The sequence below is a fragment of the Acanthaster planci genome, linkage group LG14 (assembly GCF_054643075.1).
Source record: "Acanthaster planci isolate LZ-2023a linkage group LG14, COTS_SCS, whole genome shotgun sequence".
Classification (NCBI taxonomy): Eukaryota; Metazoa; Echinodermata; class Asteroidea; order Valvatida; family Acanthasteridae; genus Acanthaster; species Acanthaster planci.
In genome coordinates, this window is record NC_141790.1 from 13964362 (window position 1) to 13988762 (window position 24401).

Consider the following 24401-nt stretch of genomic DNA (forward strand, 5'->3'; position numbering starts at 1 on the left):
CACTTATAATCCAGAATAAATAATGTGACAACAATAAACAAATAAGTATTTCAACATTAAGAAACATGGTTCCCATTACTTTGAACTCCAACCAAAGAATGAATCCATGCAGGACTTTTCAAATAATGTAGATACATCTTGCAGAATTAATACACAGAACAAGTCATTTTTAGAAATGCTCAAGACACTGTTTTATCCATTAGATATACATCAAGTTTTCAATGTATCGGAATTTTTAACTTCTAGCTGAGTGAAAAAGTTTCATTGAAAAAAAAACTATTGTAATGCAAAGGAATTGGCAGGGCTGATGGTAAACAAGTGTTCTTATTTGTTTGGCGGAGGTGTTTCTTACCGCTTTCAAGATTGTCTGCTGGTTAATTAAAAGCCAACTACGCATGACCAAAAAAACCACAGAATTGCCGGTGACCCTCTTCAACACTTCAATTTGATACAAAAAAATAAACAATACAGAACATCAGCTCAGTACAACAGAAAAAATAAAGTAAAATCTCCAGTGACTTCTTCAGATTTACACGCATACATGTAAATAAAACTAAGTTTACTGCAGCAAAACAAACAAAATACTTCATAGCAGCCAAAGTTTCCTCAACTTAAAGTCGCAGGCAACGAAAGTTTTAATTTTTTAAACAAAACTTTAGTTACTTGTCGACAGAGGGCGGTAAACGGGACGATCACTCCTCCGACTGGTGTTTTTATATGTGACCAGAAGAAAAGCGGGATGACGTCATTTGTGGCGCGTTTTTGTTGCATGTCGGCGCATACGAACATGTTGCGTGTTATCGATCAGCTGGTTGTTTGGTGAGCAGTGACAACTTGCTGTTGGACCATAGACCTGGAGGCCTCGCATGAAGATTTGTCTTCCGGGGAGGCATTGTATCCCACGAAATTATGCCGAGTGCTTTGGTGAACTTTCAGTCTCTTATCATGGAAAGCACTTGCAACTGGATTATTCACTCTGCAAAATAAAAACCACACAACGCCGACCATCTCTCACTTTGGCCCCCACTTAGTGATCACGCATAGCCAGGTAGCAGTGCAGTGTCAGTGAGCATTCTAGTGGGGTCTGCGTCAACCATGTGCCCAGGCTAATCCACATCTGACAAACTGGTTAATGTCTTCTGTGACAGACGTCGACATAGGCCTAGTGAGCGTAGCATCTTACCGCCAGTTCTCTGCAGACTGTGAACCACACGATGCCATTGTTATCCTCGTTCATCCAGAAATGTTCAGTTCATGACTAGGCGTAGTAGGGTTAATGTAGTGCCATGCCAGGTGGTTCCGTGATCTCGTGCTCGGGCCTGTGACTCGTATGATGATGCCACATTCCGAGGCAAGGAACCCAGTTGTGAACTTACAGTGAGACACTACTGACATGTTCACATCGGTCCTGAAACTATTGGTCTGGAGTAACAACATGTTGATCAACAGTTGAGATTTCTTCACCGCCACTGAAATTTTTGGATGGGATTGCTTTGATTAGTGGGGAGTGCTCAGTGCTGACAAGTACGATGGCCTCATCAAGGATTGCCAAAGGGAAATCTTTGAAGCGGACGGGGTCTTCCAGCAAGCTGAAGGACCTGCCTCCTCCCGAGGCTCCCCAGGAGCGGAAGTATAAGCTTGAAGACTTTGAAATGTTGTCGATAATTGGTGAGTCAATCTAACCTGAGTTTGTTCCTCAGAGGAATTCATGGCAAACTTTTCGGAGATTGGTGTTGGAATCAGCTGACCTGCCTCTGCTCTTGCCCTCCCAAAGGAAGCTTTTAAAATTTATCCTTTAATTAAAAGTGTCCACTGAAGACAGAAGCAAATGTGTCTAACCCTAAGCCAACCCTGCCAAATACTCTTTTAATCCCACTCGTCAAACCATAGAATACCGTGGAGTAATGTTGTTATTATGTTAAGATGGATAAATAACATGTGCATGTGTATGCTAGCAAAAGCTACATGTATGGGAACTGCATGTACATGTATATGTACATATGCAGTGCTAGATGTAAAATGAACACGATTTTCACACTGGAAGAGAAGTTCCAGGTTGAAACATTCGTACTTTTTAGACTTTTTAATAAGCATATGCATGTGGCATCATACCTGGCTAGCCTCTCGATTTGACAAACATTTTTGCTCTTCCCTGCAGAGTGGATTGAACCCTGTGAGGTGTATTTAATTAATTTCAGACTACTGTAGGTGTGGAGTTAAATTTGTGTTGAAAGCTGGACGAGGAAGTAGTGATGTAACTTGAATAGTGCAAGAGTTGTCTCCGTGCAGAGAAATCGAGTTTCAGTCTTGTGGCAGGGGACAAATTGAGTTTCTTACTACATTAACACTAAGCTGTCCCCAGAGGATAAGCTAAGTAGGTACCCCAGCAGGGCTCCGCCTGGTCTCCCCTGGCAACCAAAATGTTCTCTGCTGATTGAAATGACACATCAGCTGTCACCAGGAGCAAACAAACCCCTGCCTCTCAGTAGCTCTTCACTGCCAGTCCTGTTGGAAGGGAAGGGGGGGCCTTCAAAATTCCCAGAATTCCTAGTGTGGATTGAGCATACTCAGAGGAACGGAATGCCATTTGCAGAGAGGGTTAGCCAGCAAGGCAACCAGGCAAGCATAGCAGCTAGCTGTGCCTGACACCCACCCCTTTTCCCCTGGTAGCTTTGAGCTCTTTCTTGCATTTGTCCCATTAGCTGGAATATGTCTGGCCAGTCCGAGTTAAAATTGAATCAATTATCTGGATGATTGAGGGAAGCCAATCATGTTTTTCCCAAGTCCTGTTATTAGATTGACTTAAAGTACTTGCTGTTGAAAAAAACAATGGTGTCAAGTAATAATCGCAATTGTAAATATTGTAATCCTTGGCAGGATAACATCCCTGCAAAAGTTGAATTTACATAAATTCTGTTTACAGTTTGTGTGCAACACAAGTAATATTATGTCCGTGACCCAGCTTTTAAATGATGTGAGAAAGTACAAAAATTTTAAAGGGGGATTTTAGCTTCAGTTTCCACCGATTACTCACTAAGTCCAATTACTTTCAGAGCCTGAACAACATTAGTAGAAACTCCAGTAACTGTTGCGTTGTACCATAGAACACCTACATGTACACTTGATGTAGTATGGTTCACGAACTCAGAGCAAAGATCTGATCATGAAGGCAATAACCGTTTCTGTCAAAACTGCCAGAAGGCGAAGCAATCAGATTTCAAAAACACTTCCGAGAAATAGCCTCTCTGTACTTGAGCAAATATGCGGTGAATGAATCGTGCTTAGACTAGGTACAAGATGACCTGGATATCAACAAGGACACAACAGAAGCTGTGTAAGAAAAGCAGCTGTGCGCATTCTGTTCATTCATCTTTTTGTCGCTCGTTGTTTTCGTTGGTGAAAACACAAAGCAACAAGCTGATACTCAACCTCTTAAAAATGCTACAAAAACTCCCATCAATTGGTGTTCAGATGGACCTGGATCCAGTCACCTTGAAAGCCTCACGGCTGACTTCACTAGAAGCATATCTTCTTTGACCTTTTGTGACCTGCACTTTGACCTCTGGAGTGACTTGCCCTGCACAGTCAAAAACCCCAGAGAAAGCAGTTTCATTGTTTCACCCCCAACAGCTGTTAATGTGATTTTTCAAAATTAAGCTTAAAATGCAGTCAGTTGAGGCACAGAACTCTTCAGTTGCTGCTTCAGAATTGCATTAAAATGAAAGAAAAAAATCTCAAACAAAACTTAATCAGCATTCCTGGCAGTGTTAGCAGGAACGACAGCGTGTTCACCAAAGACAAATAGTGGACTGTTTTGATAGTTTGTAGGTGCACCAAGGGAAAAGTGCCCACCTTGTTAATGGCATTTTGTTCCTTGAAGCATAGAGTGTTTAAAGTCACTGTGTGTTTTCAGACCTGAGCAGTCAGTTGTAAACAGCCTTTCATAATGCTTGGGATAACGTAATAGATTGTGGTGAATGTAATTGGCCTTTTTTTTTTAATGCACTGTTGGAAACGACCCGTGGAGAATTTGAGATTTCACTCTGGGCTGTATTTGGCTTTACTCATGCTTCACTTGACTTGCGGCATTCTTCAGATGTAAATCCATAAACAGCCTCTAACTACCTCTTCTCAATGTGCATCGCCTTTCTGTTTGGTGTAGTGGGGATGGCTCCCTTTCAGAGAAATCATTCGAGCTTGCTTTAGCTGACAGAATCCAGAAGTGGGAAGAGGTGGGGAGGGAGTGGGACATTGGTAGGATCCAGGGACTGGAGCCAACCATTTTCCTTCCTGGAATTTAGACATACATACTTACATGTACATGTACCAGTAGTCATGAAGTTGAACTGCACTACATGGTTCATTTTTGCAAAGCCAAGGGAAGTTGTCTTAGTTTCTCATATTTTGTGGGTAGTCCGTGACTTAAACACCACCACTGAACACTTTAAAGCCAGCATGAGCAGGTGTAACATGACCACAAATCATATTTCATCACCAATGATTTTGATACAATCTGATTTAGGCATGTTTGTGGAATGTTGCGTTTTCCCTGACCACTGCATCTGCCAGAAAAGTAAACAGGATTAACTAGGGCAAGTTTGCCCAAGCTTAACAACTGTAGCTAATCCACTACCAGTGGCTTATAAAGTTAATCCCCAAGTTGTCCCACGTTAAAAAGGTATTGATGGCCATGTTTCTTTATGGTGTCATCTCTCTGTGTGTGGGTAATGGGACATATGTGGAGGAATTAGTCAGGTATAACATAAAAACACTAGTTGTTTGGATGTCTGTCACATTTGAGGATGTAAGAAAAAAGAAATTCAGTCCAGGGTTGGGCCTATGGACTTGCTCTTTTAAGTTAATACAGGACTGTTACATACAGTATGTGTGTTACATGCAGCTGATAATAGAAAAATATCAGACTACTCTATGGACATTTCTTCATGAGTAGAAAATTTACCGGAAGGCCTACTCTTTTTCTGTTTGAAGAAGTCCTGAAATAATGTGTATTGTTAAAATTTGAACATGATGTTCATTGAGTCTAGAGATTTCCTTTAAGCTTTATTCAGTGTGATACGAGTCACAGAAAGTGTAATGAGCTTTTTATAACAGTGAACAATTTTTAGAGCTCCATAAATTTGCACATAAAACATTGAGTAGTAGTTACGTGTACTGTCTACATACTGATATGCACTGTAGTCTGCTGTATAGATGTATTCCCTCAAAATACTTGTACTTCGGATATGTTTGTCCTAGAAGCTACACTTCATTAAACTGTGATTAAGCCCCAAACCCTACTCCTGTTGTGGAAGCATGTAGCTTGAAATTCCGGTCCCTAGGGCATTTTCAAGCAACCAAGCCTCATTAATTGTCAGCCATCACAGATGTCAATTTAACAAGGTCCTGACCTCACCAGGGTATGGTGTGGTGTGACAGTTTTGGGGCTAGCTGGGAGAAAAAAAACCCTTATCTCTGTCCCCAGAGGAATGCCCACTGTGTGGTAATTGGTGTCATGGCAACACTAACACACCACCAAGCCCCAAGTGTATATGTACATGTACTGTTTAGCATTCTGTAGCACAAATGGGTCTGCATTTTTCAATCTGACATCCGGAAGTTTTAGAAACAGTGAGGCACATGTACATGTATGTACAGTGTGCATACATGTGCACAAAATCTATGGTACAACAATTGTACATGTACGTTAGTCAGTGTGCCGTACATGTACATGGTCATGTACATGAAGACAGAGAATTGGTGGCTCTTTTCAAGCTGAAAAAAAGCATGGAACATGTACATGTACATTGCACATACAAAATATCACATGTTTTGTCAACAGTCACTGCAAGGGTGTGTATTTTTCATGTTAATTGCACTGCACAAGTTTTTATGTATGTTATATATCATGCAGGTGTTTGATAAGAGTACCATTTTGCACTGTAAGGAGAGCTGGCCTATGGGAGCATACAAACAATCAATTTACATGCACTAAGATTTCAGTTTAAAACTTGTCTCAAAAATTCACCTTTTTTGAGTAAAATTATAGTACTTGTTGAAAGCTTGGATTTATGGTTTGGTTTGGTTTATTGAGTACTCAGCATTCGCAGTCATAAGATAGGTCCTATGGCTGAATTTTTGCTAATTTACAGTTAAGACAATTTACAAAAATGTACAAAAAGACAAGTACATAAATTCTAGCATGAGAACCTGTGAACGAGTTGTTAAGGAGAATTGATACTCCTTGAATCTTGGAAAGATTTGGGAGAGGGAGGGTAATTGTCTCGGTGCATGTCAGAACAGCATCCATTAAAAAAATCAATTCCATTATTTTGCTTCAGTCAATACTACCTACATTAAGAAGCAGTGTGACTTGCAAAATTCCCAACAAAAAATATATTTTAGGAAGGCTGTATTTGTATGAAGTGTACTTCATACGCATTTTAATTTGATGCAATTTATCAAGGCATAAAGTGTTGAATTGAGTATACCTAGTGGGATTACAAACGACTGTACTGACAGCTTGCTGTATAATTGGATGGAAATTTGATCTTGTGTTCGCCGTCAACGACACAGGCTTATTGTGAATGGATGAACAAGTCGTGTCTTTTCTTGACAACGCATCTTGTATGATTTATATCTGTACATTTTGCCAATTCTTCATGAGGATGTGTATAAACTGGAAATCCGCTTTATATGCTTTTCCTGCTTCATGCAGTGATATTGTAGAATTGGCAGTTTAGTTTAGCTGACGTCATGGGAATATGACACAACTCTTGATATCTTATTTGTTAAATGAATTCTAAATGAGTTCCTCTTAGTATGAGTAAAACATTCTTATTTTTTATCTTTTAGGCACCGGCACTTTTGGTCGGGTCATCTTGGTCAAAGACAAGTGCATGAAGGAGTACATGGCATTGAAGGTTCTTACGATAGCTGACGTTGTGCGGTTAAAGCAGGCTGACCACGTGCTGAGTGAAAAGTCCATTCTCATGTCAATAAAGCACCCCTTCATTGTTAATTTGTGAGTATTTTGGAATTGTTTTCTAAACACCAAACTCAGGGTTTCATCTACTGCTGCAATATCTGTCATCTGTCTGCCCTTGCCAGTCAGGGTGAAAAACTACCCTACATGTACCTTTTCTGCTGCCACATTTCCAGAGCATCCAGTGTTTTTCTGGAAAGAAATGTGGAAACGTGTTTACAAGAATTAAAGATTTATGTAAGTAAAATGTTTATTTGTTGGTCCTTAGGGCAGGTAGATGGGGGGAGTGGCTAGATAGGACACTGACTATAGTTCTGTCTATATTAATACTACATTACACCTTGCAACTTAAATGGTTTTTTTTTAATCATTCATTCCAGTAATTTTTCATACTCAAGATTAGAACTAACTGTGACCATTAGTTGGTCGATGAAAATTGCAACATCTGTACAAGTATCCTGCAACAGCGGATGAGAGGCCTTACAAAGCTATTTGTTGGGTTAAAAAAACAAAGAAAAGAAAACCAAAGGCCCTACCATGTGCTTTCTTCAGTTTCACTTGTTTACTATAAAACTTTGACCTACAAGCTCATTATCTTACTCCTTAGTTGTTGAGAATAAGGGCTGTAGCCAAATTTCATGATCTAGCCAGGAGCTGGGTAGAAGGTATCCAATCCCACGCTGTGATTAGATTGTCAAACCTGCCCTATCAGATACAGGAAAGATATGGAACACCAAACCTTCTGCAAAGTGTTTCAAGGGAGAAAAAAATGTCATTCGGGAGATTCCATGGATCAGAGGGCTTGCCGCACCACTGATCAGCATAGGTTCGACTTAATGCCATAATCATGGAGCAATACTGCCAGCCATGAGTATTTACCATGTGTTAGATGGAGTGCTTAGTAAACATGTTCAGTGGCAGGTAAACAAGCTATTCAGAGCTCTGTGTCTGACATGATCTGGAGAAGCATTCAGCTTTAAAGGGGCAGTAGCATGTCAGTTTGGATGTTGAAATTAGACCTTACACAATAAACTTTCTTTTTAAGACAACTGATAAATTTAAAGGAGAGGCCCTGGTTGCTTACCAGCCTTCAATTTTTGAAATTTTCACTAGTTTACTAATTGAAATCTATAGCTGTTGCTACTGCTTTACATATACATGTACATACTTTTTCTTATGAAATTTACCCTAATTCGTGATTTTGATTTTTTTTTTTATATATTAATATTATATCTTGACAAACTACTCAAGTGGTGCCCCTCAATTAAGGGAGTGAATTGAACCACAGGTGTGAGAATTCAGCTTTTTAGCTGATTCCTGCTTTTTTGGTTAATATGTTGACCCTCCATTTCAACTTTTTTGTGTGCACCTGCTGTGTACAAATGTATGGGGACTTCTTACATTTCATGTTTTCAGCTTTAATTTTAAGTGGCCATTCACGCCTCTGTTGAACAGATAAGAACAGATTAATGTCTTTTTTTCTTCTTTTTATTTTTGCACTTTATTTTTGAGCATACATGTACAATGGTGTCTATGGCCGTGTCCGCAGTGGGCTTCCAGGGCTACAGCTAGGTCTGTTGTCTACGTGTCTCCACACATTTCCAATGGAGTGAAGATCTAGCTCTAGACAACAGATTCCGATGCAGCCTATGTGACCTGTATCCTTCAAAGTGAACAAGTCTGGTTTCTGTAAAATTGATCTGTTGAAAGCTTTGGTCATTCATGGAAGCATCCAGAAACCAATCTCTCATCCTGAAAAGAGCAAAATCTTGTCCAAAGAATGGAAGGACTGGTTGTTGAAAGGAGCTCGGGAAATTGCTGGCCAAAATGGGGCATTAGATGAACAATACTTTCATTACAGTGCGCAGCGGCCCATCGATAATCAGCGATCTTCAACATCACATCCTTAGATTTTTTTTTTCTCAAAGGCTCTGTGTTTGCTAATTGCTGCCAATGCGGCCATCTAATTTTGCTGGCCAGCGGGTCCTTTCTCAAAGTCAGTCTCCGTGTTACATACCTATGTTGGTTTCCCTTCTTTCAAGGGTTCCCGCACAACTCAATTCAGCTGGATCATTTAGTTGTCCATGGAGAGCTTGTGGGTCCTTTCAGTTCATTGTTTGCTTTTGTATCTCGACATTCTGTCCTGCTTTGTGGTAGGGTACTCTTTTCTGGTGCTAGATCCTCATTCTGCTAAATGTACAGTCAAACAGAGCTGATTTTGAGAGGTATGTGACAAAAACTTTGATATAAGAGGAAAACCGAGTGCCTGCAAAGTTCCATAAAGGCTTCAAACGATGTGTACTGACAATTATGTTCAGTAATATCAGTTTGAATAATGAAATCCGCATACTGCTATAGGGAACATTGGAAAACTACTACTCTCTTCATTACATAATTTTTAGGGGGAGGTATTTTTAACAGTAGATACTGGTACACTGTGAGTACTCATGCATTCATCAAAATTGCAAAGAATCCTGATTGCCCAGTCAGGTGCCAAGGTACATATCACAGGGGAAGACCTACAATAGAGACAGCGAGAGACCTGTACAGGTGGGCTTTGGTCGGGGCGTTGCTTAACTGCAAACAGTTTTGAGTCCTTGCTAAGCCTCCGGATACTGCACTTGCATTGTCTGCGTCAGGCATGGGATGAGGGATCTTTTGTATGATTCTCCAAACCAGCAGGGTTACGTGCTATAGTCACCTTCTAATCCGGGTATTCTTGCATTTTTTGGTAGAAGTCATCATAAGTGGGACGGAGGGAGGAATAGTATTTTAAGTAGCATCCAATTTGCCAAAATAATGGGAAATGACACAGGCCAGAAAAACTGAAGTGTCAATGTATATGTGCAAGATTAAGGACTTGTATCACAACTGCATAACTTGTAGGCTGATTGAAAATGAACTAAGGATGTGATTCATGAATGTAAATAATGTCACACCCGAAAAGGCTCTCTTACTTCTCCCTCATAACAATGATCTGGGATATCAATGTAGCAATCTGTCAATAATGAAGACAAGCTGCGTAGTAAAGGCAGGCTGGTCAATGGACGGGCATGCATTGTGCATGACATATTGATGGGGGTTCATCGTGCATAACCTGTTTGTTGTCTTGCGCACCTGTGTGCATCTTAAGTGGTCATCCCTGTCTGAGTGACTCAATAAATCAATGTGACACCAATAGATTTCCTTGAGCCGGGATCAAGTCGGAGACATGATTCTTTCCTTGAAATGTACGTGCTAGTCATTTTTTAAAGATTCTTTCATATGTAAATGTAATACCTCTTCTGTAGACTATGTGAGGCAAGGCAGCAGTTGACAGCAACAGGAAAGTTTGATCTTCATGTTCAGTACATGTAACTGGTCCACACTCCACGGACAAGAAGGTTCAGGAAGATTTTGACATGAAATACATGTAGACGCTACTGACAAGAAAAAAGGAGTTACACATTTGTGTATTGCTCACTGTACTGAGTTGTAGCATTGTTAACCTTCTGAAAGACTCTGGCCAAATTTCATCTCTCCGGCCATTTCCATGGTCCAAATTCAAATTCTTCTCAGAAATTTTCAGTTTCCCATATGATTTTTTTTATCTGCATGAACCACCAATTTGCACGTAATAATTTTCTTGGTTGTTATTTTAAAAAAACCAGATACTAGGTGCCCGTACACTATGATGACTTAAGAAATGAATAAGGAAAGTTGAAAAATCCAAAGGATGTGATAAGTTGTCTTTACCATATCTTTAAACATGGGTAGGAGGTGATGACATTGGCTTGTAAATCATGGCATCAAAAATGACCCATATGGAATAGTATGTGCCAGAAGGCATTGATAGTCACAGAAGATTGTTACAAGTACAGATTGTAAAAATGGTAAAAATGCCATCTCAGAATGGTGCATTAGTATTTTTTTGCGTGGGAGTTGCCACGTATATGTACATGTACAAGTAGTCAAGTACAATTCATGTGCCATTGGCACTGAGCTTTACGAGACATGGAGGTTGCATGGAGGTTGATGTCTGAAGCATTTGGAGGGAAAAAAAGGAGGAAAATGGCACATGAATCTGGCAATTTTAAGAGATTAATGACACCCATTGGTGATCAATCTTTCAGGCCATTCACATTTTAGATTGGAATTCCTGCTTAAGTAGATTGGCATAACTTTCTTGAAATGACAATGGATAGTCCTTGGTACACTTGGAGCAGCACTTCTTGGGTTTAATGGCTGTCTTGCCTGTGTTGTTGTACTCTAAACCTCTATTTGTCCAATGTCTGTACCCTAAGGGTTGTCGTTGTAACTCAGAGAAGTTAATTTATGTGTTAAAGTACCATAAGTGGGAAGTATAAAGGTGTAACTCAGTTCTTCATGCAAACAAATGCTGTTGGACCACTTAAAAAATTGTTGTCTGATTGAGTGGCATGTCATGTTATTTTGTCATGGGTGATTTGATCAAAAGAGATTTATGTTAAAAGTCAGGTAACCGTGTCATTAATTGGACTGGAATGATACTGTTGTAATAAAATTTAAGGTTCCAAGTTGAAAAACTTAGGATGTCAGTTCAAAGCCCATGTATAATGCTGTTGTGTGTGCTTTGGAGCTGTGTTTCATCAATCAACGTATGACATGTTTGTTTTGAGACTGTTGAAATTTCTTGCAGTTAAAACCTTCACATTGATTTCAGAAAAAAGAAATTGCTTATGTGTGCAGCACTGTACTTGTTTTTATCGCAATCAAATTACATGCTTGGCAGTTTGTGAGATAATGCTGTTAGTTTTATTTGACGATAAATTTGAATAGAAGATCAACCTAGTTTTGGGTATCACATGTTAACACCAATTGTTACACTTGGAGCCATGAATTTAACTGGAGAACCCAAAATCCTATTGAATTTTGCTATGCTTTTTTCTCTGCTTTTTGAATACAGATATTGGGCCTATCACAATGACACATTCCTGTACATGTTACTCGAGTATGTGTGTGGCGGAGAACTCTTCACGTATCTACGCAGTATGGGTCGCTTTAAAGCTTCCATTGCCAAGTTCTTCTCATTAGAGATAACCTCAGCAATTGATTATTTGCACAAAGAGGACATTGTTTACAGGGACTTGAAACCTGAAAACATTTTAATTGACCGAGAAGGCCACGTCAAGCTCACCGACTTTGGATTTGCAAAGAGATTAAAAGACAGGTAAGACTGTGTTTAAATATTGCTCACTAAAACAAAGATATTGGTGAAGTTAGACAAACAGGATTTGGGAAAGTTAATGGACTGCCTTAGTAGAGAATTTCTATCAAAACTAAATTATTTGGTCAAATCTTCACCGGGATAACCATCGATCTGTTTCCGGGTCTTCCTGCTGAGTTTGATTTTTGCACTAAACGTCAATGCAGGATGATTACGAAGGCCTTTAATTTAGGTCAGTTTCATGATTTCGGGATGGATAGTTGGAAAGGAAAGGAAATAGAAAGAAATTTTGAAATGCCAACCTGCGTGTATAAGAAATAAACTCCAGTCTTATAACTGCCTGCGTTGAAAGTGACAGAAGTTGACTGACATGTTTGTGTCAAATCATGCCAGGCATTTCTGAGGGAACTTGTCCATTTCCCTTCATATAGTTGGGCTGCATTTTATTTCTCTCCTTTTTTATAGGACTTGGACACTTTGTGGCACCCCTGAATACTTAGCGCCAGAGATTATCCAGAGCAAAGGACATGGCAAAGCCGTGGACTGGTGGGCAACGGGAATCCTCATTTATGAGATGCTAGTTGGGTAAGGGTCAGCTGTCAATTTTTGTTGCATGGTTTTGGCAATTTTTTTTTGTTTTCGTTGTTTGTTGATTTTTTTTTTCCAAAGTTCCTGTGTTTTTAATTTTTTACTCAAATACTATGACAAAATATTAAAATCTAAAAATCATCAGTTGGTGACAATGTTTGTACTATCTATTCAAGCAGAAATTTTGTTTGATGTGTGTACACAAGTTCATAAAATGTGACAAACTTTTATTTTAAAATGTGTGCACTGCCTCGTGTTTGCAGACAAGAACTTGTCTTCTGATAATTCTTTGAATGTTGCAGGCAATCTGTTCACTAATTGGCATTTAAAGGTACCAAAAGTTCCACACGAGTATGTTAATTTGGAACAAAACTTAGTTTTAAAAGGTTCCTATAGTTCTAACAGATTTTGGAGCTTGGAGCGCAGTGACCTGGTTGGATACTCTTTTTTTTCGTCAGATCTCTGTTTGCATGCATTGCTAATAGACAGAAACACCCATAGAAATGTACATCAGAATATTTTAAAATAATTGAGTTGGACAGTCTGGTTAAGTAAGACAAGTTAACGTCCGGAGACATTTACAGTGAGCATTCCAGGGATGCTTCGCCGGCTGAACATGGAGGTCCCTCCTAGCGGACAACCCGCACAATCACAGCCTTAGTGACCAGGGTCAAACAGTTGGTGTGAGATGCAACTCCTCAGCATGTTGCTGCCATCGGAAATTTAAGAGCCAGACATTTATATTATCTGCTGTTGGCATTACTAATCACTGTGATGTCTCAAAGATGGCTGGTCATTTTATGTATCTGAAATTTAAAGTCAAGAATTAAATTGTAAGGTTTGTAACCAATCAAGGGCAGATCCAGGACGGGGCCAAGGGGGGCCATTCCATTTTTTTTGGGGGGGGAGGAGAGGGGGAGGGGATTGAAAAGCAATTTTGGGGTCTGTTTCATTTCCCTCCCATCCAAAAGAATTGAAAAAGCCCCGGACTCTTGCCTTGTCCCTCTGAAAAGCCATATGAGATAACGTGAAAATATTTCCAAACTTCCCCGTCCTCAAAAAAAGGTTCTGGATCCGCCCATGTAACCAGTTTTAGTATGTTACCCATCATCAATTGGAGAGGCTATTCTCCATGGGCACACATGTACATGCAATTCATGATACATACATACGTACACTAATCTGTTTTGAACATACATGGAAGAGTATCATATGTGATGTGGCAGTTGAAGCATTTTCTGTCAGAAAACAAAAACAGCGACCAGAATGGTGTTTACAAGTCGAGTGGCCCCTGTGGACCAGGAAAGGTACAGTTGAGATGGCGGATCCATTAGTTGTGCCTTGAAGGAAGCAGGAGCGGGTTTCACAGATGAAGGGTGAATACTTCCCTTGTGGCTGTCATTGCCTGGCACGGGAGGATTTTAGCCTCCGTCAAAGCACATCATAAGTACGGCGAGTAGTCCGAAGAGCCTCTTTTTTAGAAACTACTGCTTTTTCAGCAGATGCGACATTTGCATCATCGAGTAGCGGCCTGATGCCTGATGAGACAGGAAATGACAGATAAAGTTTCAAGGCACTAACCCCGATCCTGTCAAAACAGTTTGGTTTGAATTTCTGCCGAAAAGAAGTTGCATGACTTTTTCCTGGAATAAAAATTCTAGAATTTTGGAGACAATATATTGAATTAAAAGATCTTGTTTCCAAGACCTAAGGCAAAGCTACCTGTATGTATGTACATGTACATTATGTTAATGTACAGGACACTGTAACAGCATACCGTGCATTAACTGGCCTCTGTACAAAACAGCAGATGGTTGTACGGTTGTGATTGCTGTCATGTACATATAGGCATACATTTTTTGTGAGCATATGCCCTCTGTTATCAAGAAATGACCTCGTCAAACCTGGACCTACAAGGCAGAAGATGTTCCAGACATTTTTGTGGTAATAAGTTGGTCTCAGGAATTGGCAGATGGCAAGATTGCAAGCTGTCATAGGCTTTCCAGAGGAAAAGCCCCTGTAGACTCCGATGCTCCAGATGTTAACTGATGCCAGCCTTAATTCTTGAAATATCAACCACAACCCTGGATTGTGTTTCTGAATTCAAGTCACCAAGGACCACTTCTCTGAACTTGCTATTCATTTTGGAATTCTGTCCTTTTCAGGTAACCATTTCAGGAATTGTAAGCCGCACAAACCATTTTATGAAATTGAAAGAGCATCCCATAATGCACAGAGAAAAGTATGCACAATATACCGGTTATTTGACATACTAATTTTTTGCAGATTTCATAAGCTGCCTCAGTATTGCATGTACATTGTACTGTACATTTCCATGTACATACAAATTACCTTCAATTCCTCTCGTCCATCACCTACTTTCTTATTACACTGACACACTTTGGCTCAAAGAGACTTGTTTTAACATTCTGATGAAAAGTCCATGCTTACATGTACCACCTCAAGATGCCTGCTTTCCTAGATAGGCATCTTCTACCATGGCAACAGAGAAATTGACCTGGAAAGTTACCCAATCCTTTGCCCACAGAATCACCCCATGAAATTTTTGTTCAAGCCTCAGACCTGCAATGAAAACATCAGTTGCTGAGTTCTCGGTGGGATGGGGATTAGCCCCAGTCAAAACACGGTCAAAATGGCCGAGGTTGACAGTGGCGGAGGGGGCTTTACCACTTGGACCCGGCTTGCCTGTCAGTTTTGGATGCTTGCTGTGTGCCAACAAGAGAGTGTGAATCTTGATTTTTCAAGTTGATCTTCTTGATTTATGTTTTGATCATTGTGATATATGCATGTGTATTTATATGTAGACCATGTTACCAAATATTTACAATGATGTTGAGGAAAACAATATCCCAAGTGTAGAGTTGAGGCAAACTTCTCAGATTTGCTCCTTGTATGAGGAAGTGCTCACTCTTCAAGGAAAAACCTTTTTTTTTTTCTGGAACACCATTCCACTCTTCTCCTTGATATTGACTTTTACTCCAGCGGGTGTACCCTGTTTTTGTCAACAATCTTTCCATGCTCATTCAACAACACACAAGGTACTGATCCATTCCCCTGGAAGAGTTTCAGCAAACTTTCTGGTCTGATCTAACCACAGCCCAAGGGTACCCAAAAGACAGAGACCGTAACAAAGTAATTTTAGTTTCCCATGTCAACATGCATCCTTTCTGAATCTCCCCTTTCTACATGCTTATCACTGAAGCGAACCCCTGCAGATAGAAAGTGTTTCTAATTTGGGAGCATCAAGATGAATTTGTGTTGATCTGCGTGCAGGGGAGGAAGGACGCTGTCTTATCCCCTGGGGTGGGGACGGAGTTTGACTGTTCCAGGCAAACACTTCGCTCCACACAAATTTACAGCTGAAGTAATACTCTTGTTGCCTCAGGGACTTAAGTGCTTTTTTCAGGAGTAAGATGGCTCGGGCTTCATCCCCCTTAGAAAGAAATTGGTTTTGAGTCATGAAAGGTCCCTGATGGAATGAATAGGGGAAAGATATGTCGAAGAACATCAGAGAGTGGAAACATAACTGGACAGTTTAATTTAGGTTTGTTTGTTTCTTTGTTTTTGTGATTGAAAGAGATAAAACCAGGACTTGATGGTTCATGATATGTTCATCCAGCAGCGCATTTAGTGCCAATTACAGGATAAAGTGACGGTTAAGAAGACAATATAGAAGTGTCCATTTTCAGAGGTGGGAGGAAGCCCAGGATAAATATTCCAGGGAAAACCCACGGAATCAAGCAGGAACTGAAAACCCAATCTACATGATGCTGACCTAGGTGGGATTCGAACCCAGGTCGCAGAGGTGGAAGGCTATGAAAGAGCCACCACACCAACCTGACTCCCCAGCTATTCCGGCTAAATTAAGATTGAAAGGTATGGCAACTGTTTCACTGAAATTTCTGCCACCATTTCTGTGATTAAGAAAGCAAGTTGTCATTCAAGGCTTGAGGTTAGCCTGTTTTTGTTTGTTTGTTTTTTGAATGAAAATACTACAGTTTATAACGTACATGTACACAACGTTTGACCCTGTTCTCATTAGGAGAATAGCTGATTGTCCCACAGTTAACACTTAAAAATGTGCTGGTTGCAATGACACCACAGGAAACACAAGAAAAACTTGTTCCATGATCAGTCAGGGTAAAAACAGGAATTAAAAAGGTCACAAGTTGAATTATTAACCAGGTGGAGTTGTTGAATCTATGATGCACTTGGGATCCAGAGTATTTGCTCTCTGAAGGCGCACATTTGTTTGAAATTCTATCCTAGTGCTAGTGATGAAGCTCATCTCCACTGGAAAAAAAATGAGTTGACTGCATCCGTATGTATTACCGGTACGCGTCTGTGTTCTTGACTCTGTTAATATGACTCAGAAGGCTGAAACGATAAATCCACGTCACCTTGACGCACATGCATTTGTGGGATATTTTGGAAATGTTCTGAACTTCTGGTTAGGATTCACCCATTGATGCCAACAATTTGCCCCTTTTGGGGCTTTTTTGGGGCGGGAAGGGATAAAAATTCCCTGTGAGGCTGATATGTGTGATTATCATTGGGGGGTTGTTGACTGTCCCGGTTGCCAAGAAGTGACTGATCACCCTCATTTTAGCCATCTTCAAGGGTATCTGATAACCTGATTTGTTTGGTGAACATTAGGCAAATCTCCATGGGAGGTTTAAAGGTTGGATTGATGTCTGTGTAAAGGTAACCATGAAGGAATTCCTCCATGATGTAACTTAGTATTTGGTGAGAGCTGCCTGCCTCTTAGCATCTGTGTGTCATTCCTGTGGTCGTTGGACATCTGTTCATTATCGCCACTTTGAAATTTTCAACTTCAAACGGACTTTGAGTTCTACAGTTTGATCATCACAAAAAGTACGGAAATACAATCGGAAATACCACTATTTGTCATCTGTTACACTTGCAGAAATAAACCAGTCTTGAATCTTGACCTGAGTTAGATTAGAAGGTGATGCATCATTATCGGTCTGGAATTTTGTTTGCGTATAAACAGTAACATTTTTGACAGCTTCCAAAGACACTGGTGTTTGTTTGGAAAATGAAGAAAGCTTGTAATATTCAACGATAATTTTTAGTATGTTAGGAATTTAGGAATTTTGTGTGGTACATTTTCATGAGTTCGTCCTTGTTTCAACAAGATCAAATATCCACACTTGCTCTTTTAAGTCTTGATATACACATCCCGATGTCCATGAATAACTTTACCAAGACCTTTCCAAGGTGATATGCCAAGCTGTCAAAATTTGTGTCATGTTTTGCTGCACATTTCAGTTTGATCTCAAAGACGTGGGACAAATGTTTGTTTGAAAGATGAGACAGGTCTGACCTCTGCGATTGACACTGGGATAACAGTAAAGGGGATGTTATGATTTACAAGATGTGTCCCTGATTCTCCTCAATTGTTATGTTTTGAAATTGAAAAGTTCAGATTATTGCACTGAGAAAATGTTATCATGTGATACGTGACTTTGACATCGTCAGGACAGTACCAGTGTTGAAATTGAAACTGCTGCATTTCTACAAAAACTTGGATCACTTTTCTTTTGAAACTATGAACAAGTTACACTTTTTCGAATAATCCTTTTGGGTGGGTTAGGATCAACTCCAGTGATTAATTGTAGAGATACTTGGTAAAAGGAAAGATGATGAGGAAACTTAGGTTTCCACAGTCGAGGTACTATTTTGAAAAAAAAAATCTTCATCCAATGGCCAGATTGACTCACGTGTATCTTCATTGGCCATGGTTTTTGGCCTTCATGTAGTGAGCTGACCAAACTTAAGGCACTGACCATTTGCAAAGAAAGTTGAACTGCTCAGAATGCATTTGCTTTGTATCATCTTTATGCAGAAGCCGTGCCTCCCAAAGTGATCAGTGTAAAGGCACCTCCCCACTTTGTGTCTTTAAACCACACTGGAGACAGATTGCAAAAACAGTGGGACAAAAAAAAAAGAAAGCAAATACCATTTGCGCATCTCTGGAAAGAACCCCGGAGCAATAAACACTTGTCTACGTGTAATTGTCGTTATTTCTAAAAATACACCAGCATGTGTCTCCTTGCACCTGCTTTGTATTACATTATGATTCTCACTTATTTGATGTGCCGAATGGTAAACAAGGGCAGATGGATGGATTGGCCGGCTATGATGTGTTTACCCAGCCTGTTTTAGAAGTGGTAATGCTTTAGAAATTTTATTTAGTGTTTTGATTAAATATTGCCTCGGCGAAATCCAGACCAGATTCAGAGTGAATTTCTGCTTGCCTGCAGGCATTTTATTTATTTATATATATGTAACAAAAAAAAGGGTTTTCCTGGTTTGTGGGAAATCGGTCAGTTGAACTGCAAAGCAAGGTTTCTGCACTCACAGATGTACATGTAGTAAAAGCACTGATGGAAAAAGAGTTTTGAGGACTTGTGGAAAATAACAAGCCTTCCCAAAAGGGCTGAAACTCTCAAAGAACTTGAGGATTAAAAAAAGGCTGTCGCGACCTCCCTTTTCCATTGCTTTTTTTTTTTATCTGAAAAAAAAAATTGTTGCATTTTGGCACCCACTTCAACTTAATTTCCTGGAAAATGGTTGTTTTTGTTTTTTTGTTTTTTTATAAAACTACACTACAAATGACTTTAGGTTAAAAGTAATTCAACACTTATGTATGGTACTGCGGCTGTTCAGCAAGGAAACATGCAGACTGGCTCACTCGCCCCTGTGCTTGAAACATGAACAATATTTGCAGAAAATGTGTGCTTTGATTGTTCATGTACTTCTTTCACTTCCTCTTTGAAAAAGGTACCCGCCCTTCTACGATGACAACCCTTTTGGTATCTATGAGAAGATTCTGGAAGGCAAGATTGACTGGCCTCAACACCTTGACAAAGATGCAAGGTTCGTAGAAACACCTTACGCAGAACTCTAGATGGCACATTGCCAATTATTCAACAATAATTTTGTCGGTTGCTTTTTGGAACCTAGTAATGATGGACTTTACCTTATAAGTTGTAAATTCCCAAATATCTGATTGTGATTGCAGGGATTTGATCCAGAAGCTATTGGTAATTGACCGGACAAAGCGCATTGGCTGTATGGTAAATGGAAGTGATGATATTAAGAATCATGACTGGTTCAAAGAAACGGACTGGGATGCAGTCAGGAGACGTCAGCTCAAAGTAAGCAGAACTTAGTTTGAAAAAGAACATTCTTTTAATTGACAAGTTTCAGCTGTATTGTTTTTACTCTTCTCAGCTTTTGTCTGATTATTATGCCTTGCAAGTAGAAACATTTATCTTTGTAGATTGTGAGATATCAAGCTATGCAGATTAATTCTATGTGAATGTATCCTGATAATTTTCAAGATTTAGATTACTACAGTGAAGAGGTGAGCCGCAGCTGGATTTGAATATTTATTTATTGAAATTAATTTCAGTTAATGAAATGATTTAACATCGCACAGTCAAGACTGTAACTTTGTAAAATTAACCTTAAACATTTATTCAGGAGCTTTATTTCCCTCTTTATTTGTTTAACAGCCTCCAATAGTTCCCACGGTAACACATGATGGAGATACACAGAACTTTGACAAATATGATGATGACGGCTGGCAGTCATCTAAGGCAGTGACTGCTGACATCCAAGAATTATTCCGTGATTTTTGACGACGGCTTTGAACGGGCGCGAGTTCAGACAAGCTGTCCAGTTCTGATTCTCTGTATTTTGGAGGGAGTCAGAACTTTTGTTCACCCGAGACATCGTGTCCAATCAGTCACTCTCAGCAAATGATAAAATACTACCACAAAAAATGCACATTTGAGGTTGTGGACACCTATCCTTCTATGTTTGCCCACAACATAGTGTGGAAAATCAACTTGGCCATCGCTATGTTTACCCAAGATCATTGCTACGGTTTCCAAGGGTTGAATTTATCAAGCTTGCAACTGCCTTTCCAAGCCTGTTCGAGGTCCAGCAGAAATTTAAACAAACATGGGTTGATAGCAGCAATTGCTCTGTAAAGAGGCAGGATAAACTGTCGGGTTTGCAGTGCCAAACATCGGCTTCAACGATGAAATATGTTTCAACTTGAGGCCAAACTTGTCTTCTGTATGAGCATTAAGTGTGGTGTTCCCCACAAACATCACTTCTGCATTGACCGTTTGGTTTGACGTTGCTGCACAGAAGACAACGTTGTATTTAAGCTGTTAAGTGTGTACCTCCAACCAGCCGTGTCCAGAAATTCCCAATCCTCTTGTAATGGATGTGAGCAGGACAGTCCTCCATTTCTCCTCGAGTAACAAGCCTAGTTTCTTGTGTCAGTGATCCCTGCTCAGCTATGTGGCAGGGTAGCATGGGACATAACTATTGTTTTGGTATAAGATGGGTCTGGGTAGTACTGGGCACCATTCATAGCCATTGGCACGGCGGTAAAAAATGAGCTAAAGGCACATGAATAGCTTTCTTGTTCCCAGGGACACACAACTGGACCAAACCTGCAAGGTTTCATCAGGAATTCTACCAAGGCCATCCTTGTTCATCTGGACCACTTCTGTGCCTGATTTACTTGAACGGCCTTTCTCTGATCTGAGCATTCTCCATTAAGGCCTTACCTTACTGTACAGAATTTTAAACTCTGAGAACCTTGCTTAGTTTGCACTGAACACACATCAGTAAATACAAACGAGAGATTGTTGATACCTTAATGAGATAACTGCACTCTGTTTGACAAGCCATCTGTGCAGACATCGTCAAATAAATCAGCCCTTCCTGTTACCCTTTGCACTTGTGTGATCATTACGACAAGTGAACAACAACTTCCAGGTCACTGTTTTTTTAACTGATTTAAGATAATTTGTAAGTCGCCAAATTGTGTTATGTGGCCTATTTTTCCTCTCAAGCTGCTTTGAGTTTTATTGGTCGTAACTTTTGGGTTTTCTTCAACAATGAAAGTATTCTTCCAAAGATTTTGTATTCATTTTTTTAATGTATTTAAGCCTAACTTTATTTGTCAAATACACAGCATGGTTTGTATGCTTAATTAAGGCCAAAAATGATTTTGGTTAAATGAAAGATTGTATTTCGTGTGACAAATTTTATTTTCTTAGAGATGTATCTTACAAGCTGTATCATTGCAGAGTGCTCCTATATTAAATTAAGGGGATGTTTTCTTTTTCTAGTTTGAAAAGCAATATTTCTTTGTATTTTAACCCACTTCCTTTGTTTGACTGTCGTTTTCCTCAAATGCCTGTTTGTGTGTGTAACCTGTTTTACCTCACTTAGTGTCCAAAGACGTCGTTCACAGCTATCAAGCTAACTCAGAGCCGCACAAGCCATTTCAAGTCGTTTGTCAGATTAAAAGGTTTGTTAATTCTGTTTGCAATTGCTTTTTTTTTCCAGTCTAAACTGTATTGGTGGTTTTTGAGCAGTTCTCATTTTCCAGCATTTCGTATTCTGGCTCACATCTTTGAGTTTGTACAAAGTGTCTGGCTTGAAATGATATTTCTGCACACATTTCATTCATATTCATCGTCATGAACTGCACTTCGAAACTATTTTCACCCCAGGTGGCCTATACTTAGGTTAACCCTGGACCTGATTTCATAGAGCCATTAAATGAAATCACAACTTAATAATTTAGCTATTGGGCCAAAAACAGCAATCAATCAATATTCATGTGACACTTTGGCCAGTAACTGTGCTTGTTGAGCAAAATTCGGCCCTTAACGAGACCTCGCTCTGCAATGGCTTTGTGAGAAATTAGTCACCACAACCTTAAGGCCAGTCATGGATCTGACTTGTATAGATATGTTGGTCCTGGTTCTTGGTCTTTGTCCCAGGAACGTAAAGGTCGGTGCACACAGTAATGTACCATATCAAAGATTGAGACAGGTTAAGCAACTTTGCTGACTGCACTATTTGTGAGCTAAGATGATTGATGTTGGAAAATCTGGTTTGCATCTGCAAGACCTGGCCAAGCTAAATGTTGCCAAGGCACTTTGTTACATGGGTGAAACTTGCACTACAGGTATTTAAAGAATTCTAGCCTGGACTGTAGTTCTTGCATAAGGGCCTGTGTTGACAGGAGGCAAGGCAAGGCTGAGGCCAAGGTCTTTTGGGACAGGGAATGAGTTATGGCAGTGTCATTAGTTAATGACAGCACATACATGTAATGTCAGTTCATGTCTGGCTGTACAAGACACTGACTGAAATACATCACTGTCCAGTCATGCTTCAGAAAGTCATTTGCTTCACTGCAGATACACGCTCTGTCATGTTGACCCTAGTTCACTGAGACATTGCATGTGTTGGTTTCATCAACCAGGGTGTCATTTTCTATTAAAAAAAGCTTTTGTTCAGTACAGTGTGATACTATCATCTTCTGTGACAGGAAAATTCCACAAGGTCCAACATTTGTTACCATTGTTCTGCGTCTTAGACATGGAATTATTTTTTGGGGGGGAGGGGGAAATCAACGTACACTGCATCGGTCGACTCTCTCTCTCTCTCTCTGAAAGGGTACAAATAGTATTTTCCTGAGACGTCTGTAATTCCTTGCCACTGTATTCACATTTTCATGGTGTTGGTCTGTGTACTTTCTTCCGAAGGAAACAATAACATAGAAAGTGCAACTTGCGTCTCAATTAGTATCTGCTTTGTGAGGTCAAGTGTCACACATGTAATTTATACCCCTTGACTACCCAATCCAAAATTAACACATTTATTTATTTTTGCTTAGTTTTTAATAGTGCCAAGTGTTTCAGATTTTTTTTTTACAAAAACTCATCAACACTACGCACCTTAATAAATCAATTCATAAAGGGTGTTTTTTCCCCAAGGGATATGAAACTGAGATCATGTATCATAGGGCCTGTAAATTGTGGGAAGCCCGAAGTGATAATGTACTTATTCAGAACACAGGTTTTCCTGAACTGTTGCCAATATTTTTACTTTTCTAATTCTGCGTTACCATGGACCATCTCACAGAAATGACCACAAAGAAGTTTTTGTAACAAGGTAACAAAGACTCTTGGTAGGAGTGTTAAAAAGTTTAAAGATGGTATCCCATGGTACAGGTGGTAATCGTTAAGAGAGGGGCATTATGCTGGTGTTAAAATTCCAGTGAGATGGATGCCTGTGGCTTAACCAAATCTCCCTTGGGCATTTATGATATAAAAAAACAACCACTTAGTCACTATTCATTGTTAAACCGTCCAATTTAAATTTTGACACAGAGGGTATTTTTTTGTGTCTAAATATAAATGTTTGTTAAAATTATATTTGTAAGAGGTTTGTGAATTATTTTGGTAACAGTATTTTGTACACAAATTATCAACAGGATTTGCCTATGTGAACGATGAAGTACTGTGTGAAGATTGAAGAAAGTTTTAGTAATAAAATTGTTGGTTAATAGCTGGAAACATTGTGGTTTGAAGGGAAAAGTAGAACGTTTTATTTCTAAGAAGCATTGATTGCTTTATTTTAAACTTTTCAGAAACACAAAGATTATGTCTCCAGAGATTTTGGGCTACAGCTTTCATCCTCAGAGGCATAATATCTAATTATGAAGCCAGGTCCGAATTAATTGCCTGTGGATTGAAATTATGCAGGGGTCTATAGTAG

The 24401-nt window shown here is 39.6% G+C and overlaps 1 protein-coding gene across 1 annotated transcript; it reads left to right on the plus strand.

Moving 5' to 3' along the window:
* Positions 1 to 747: 747 nt before the first annotated feature.
* prkx (protein kinase X-linked) lies at positions 748 to 24199 on the plus strand. The gene is made up of 7 exons (XM_022239444.2): positions 748 to 1668; positions 6853 to 7021; positions 11907 to 12170; positions 12633 to 12752; positions 19584 to 19679; positions 19825 to 19960; positions 20321 to 24199. The coding sequence occupies exons 1-7, from the start codon at positions 1530 to 1532 to the stop codon at positions 20444 to 20446; spliced, it is 1050 nt and encodes a 349-aa protein (XP_022095136.1). The 5' UTR covers positions 748 to 1529; the 3' UTR covers positions 20447 to 24199.
* Positions 24200 to 24401: the final 202 nt, after the last annotated feature.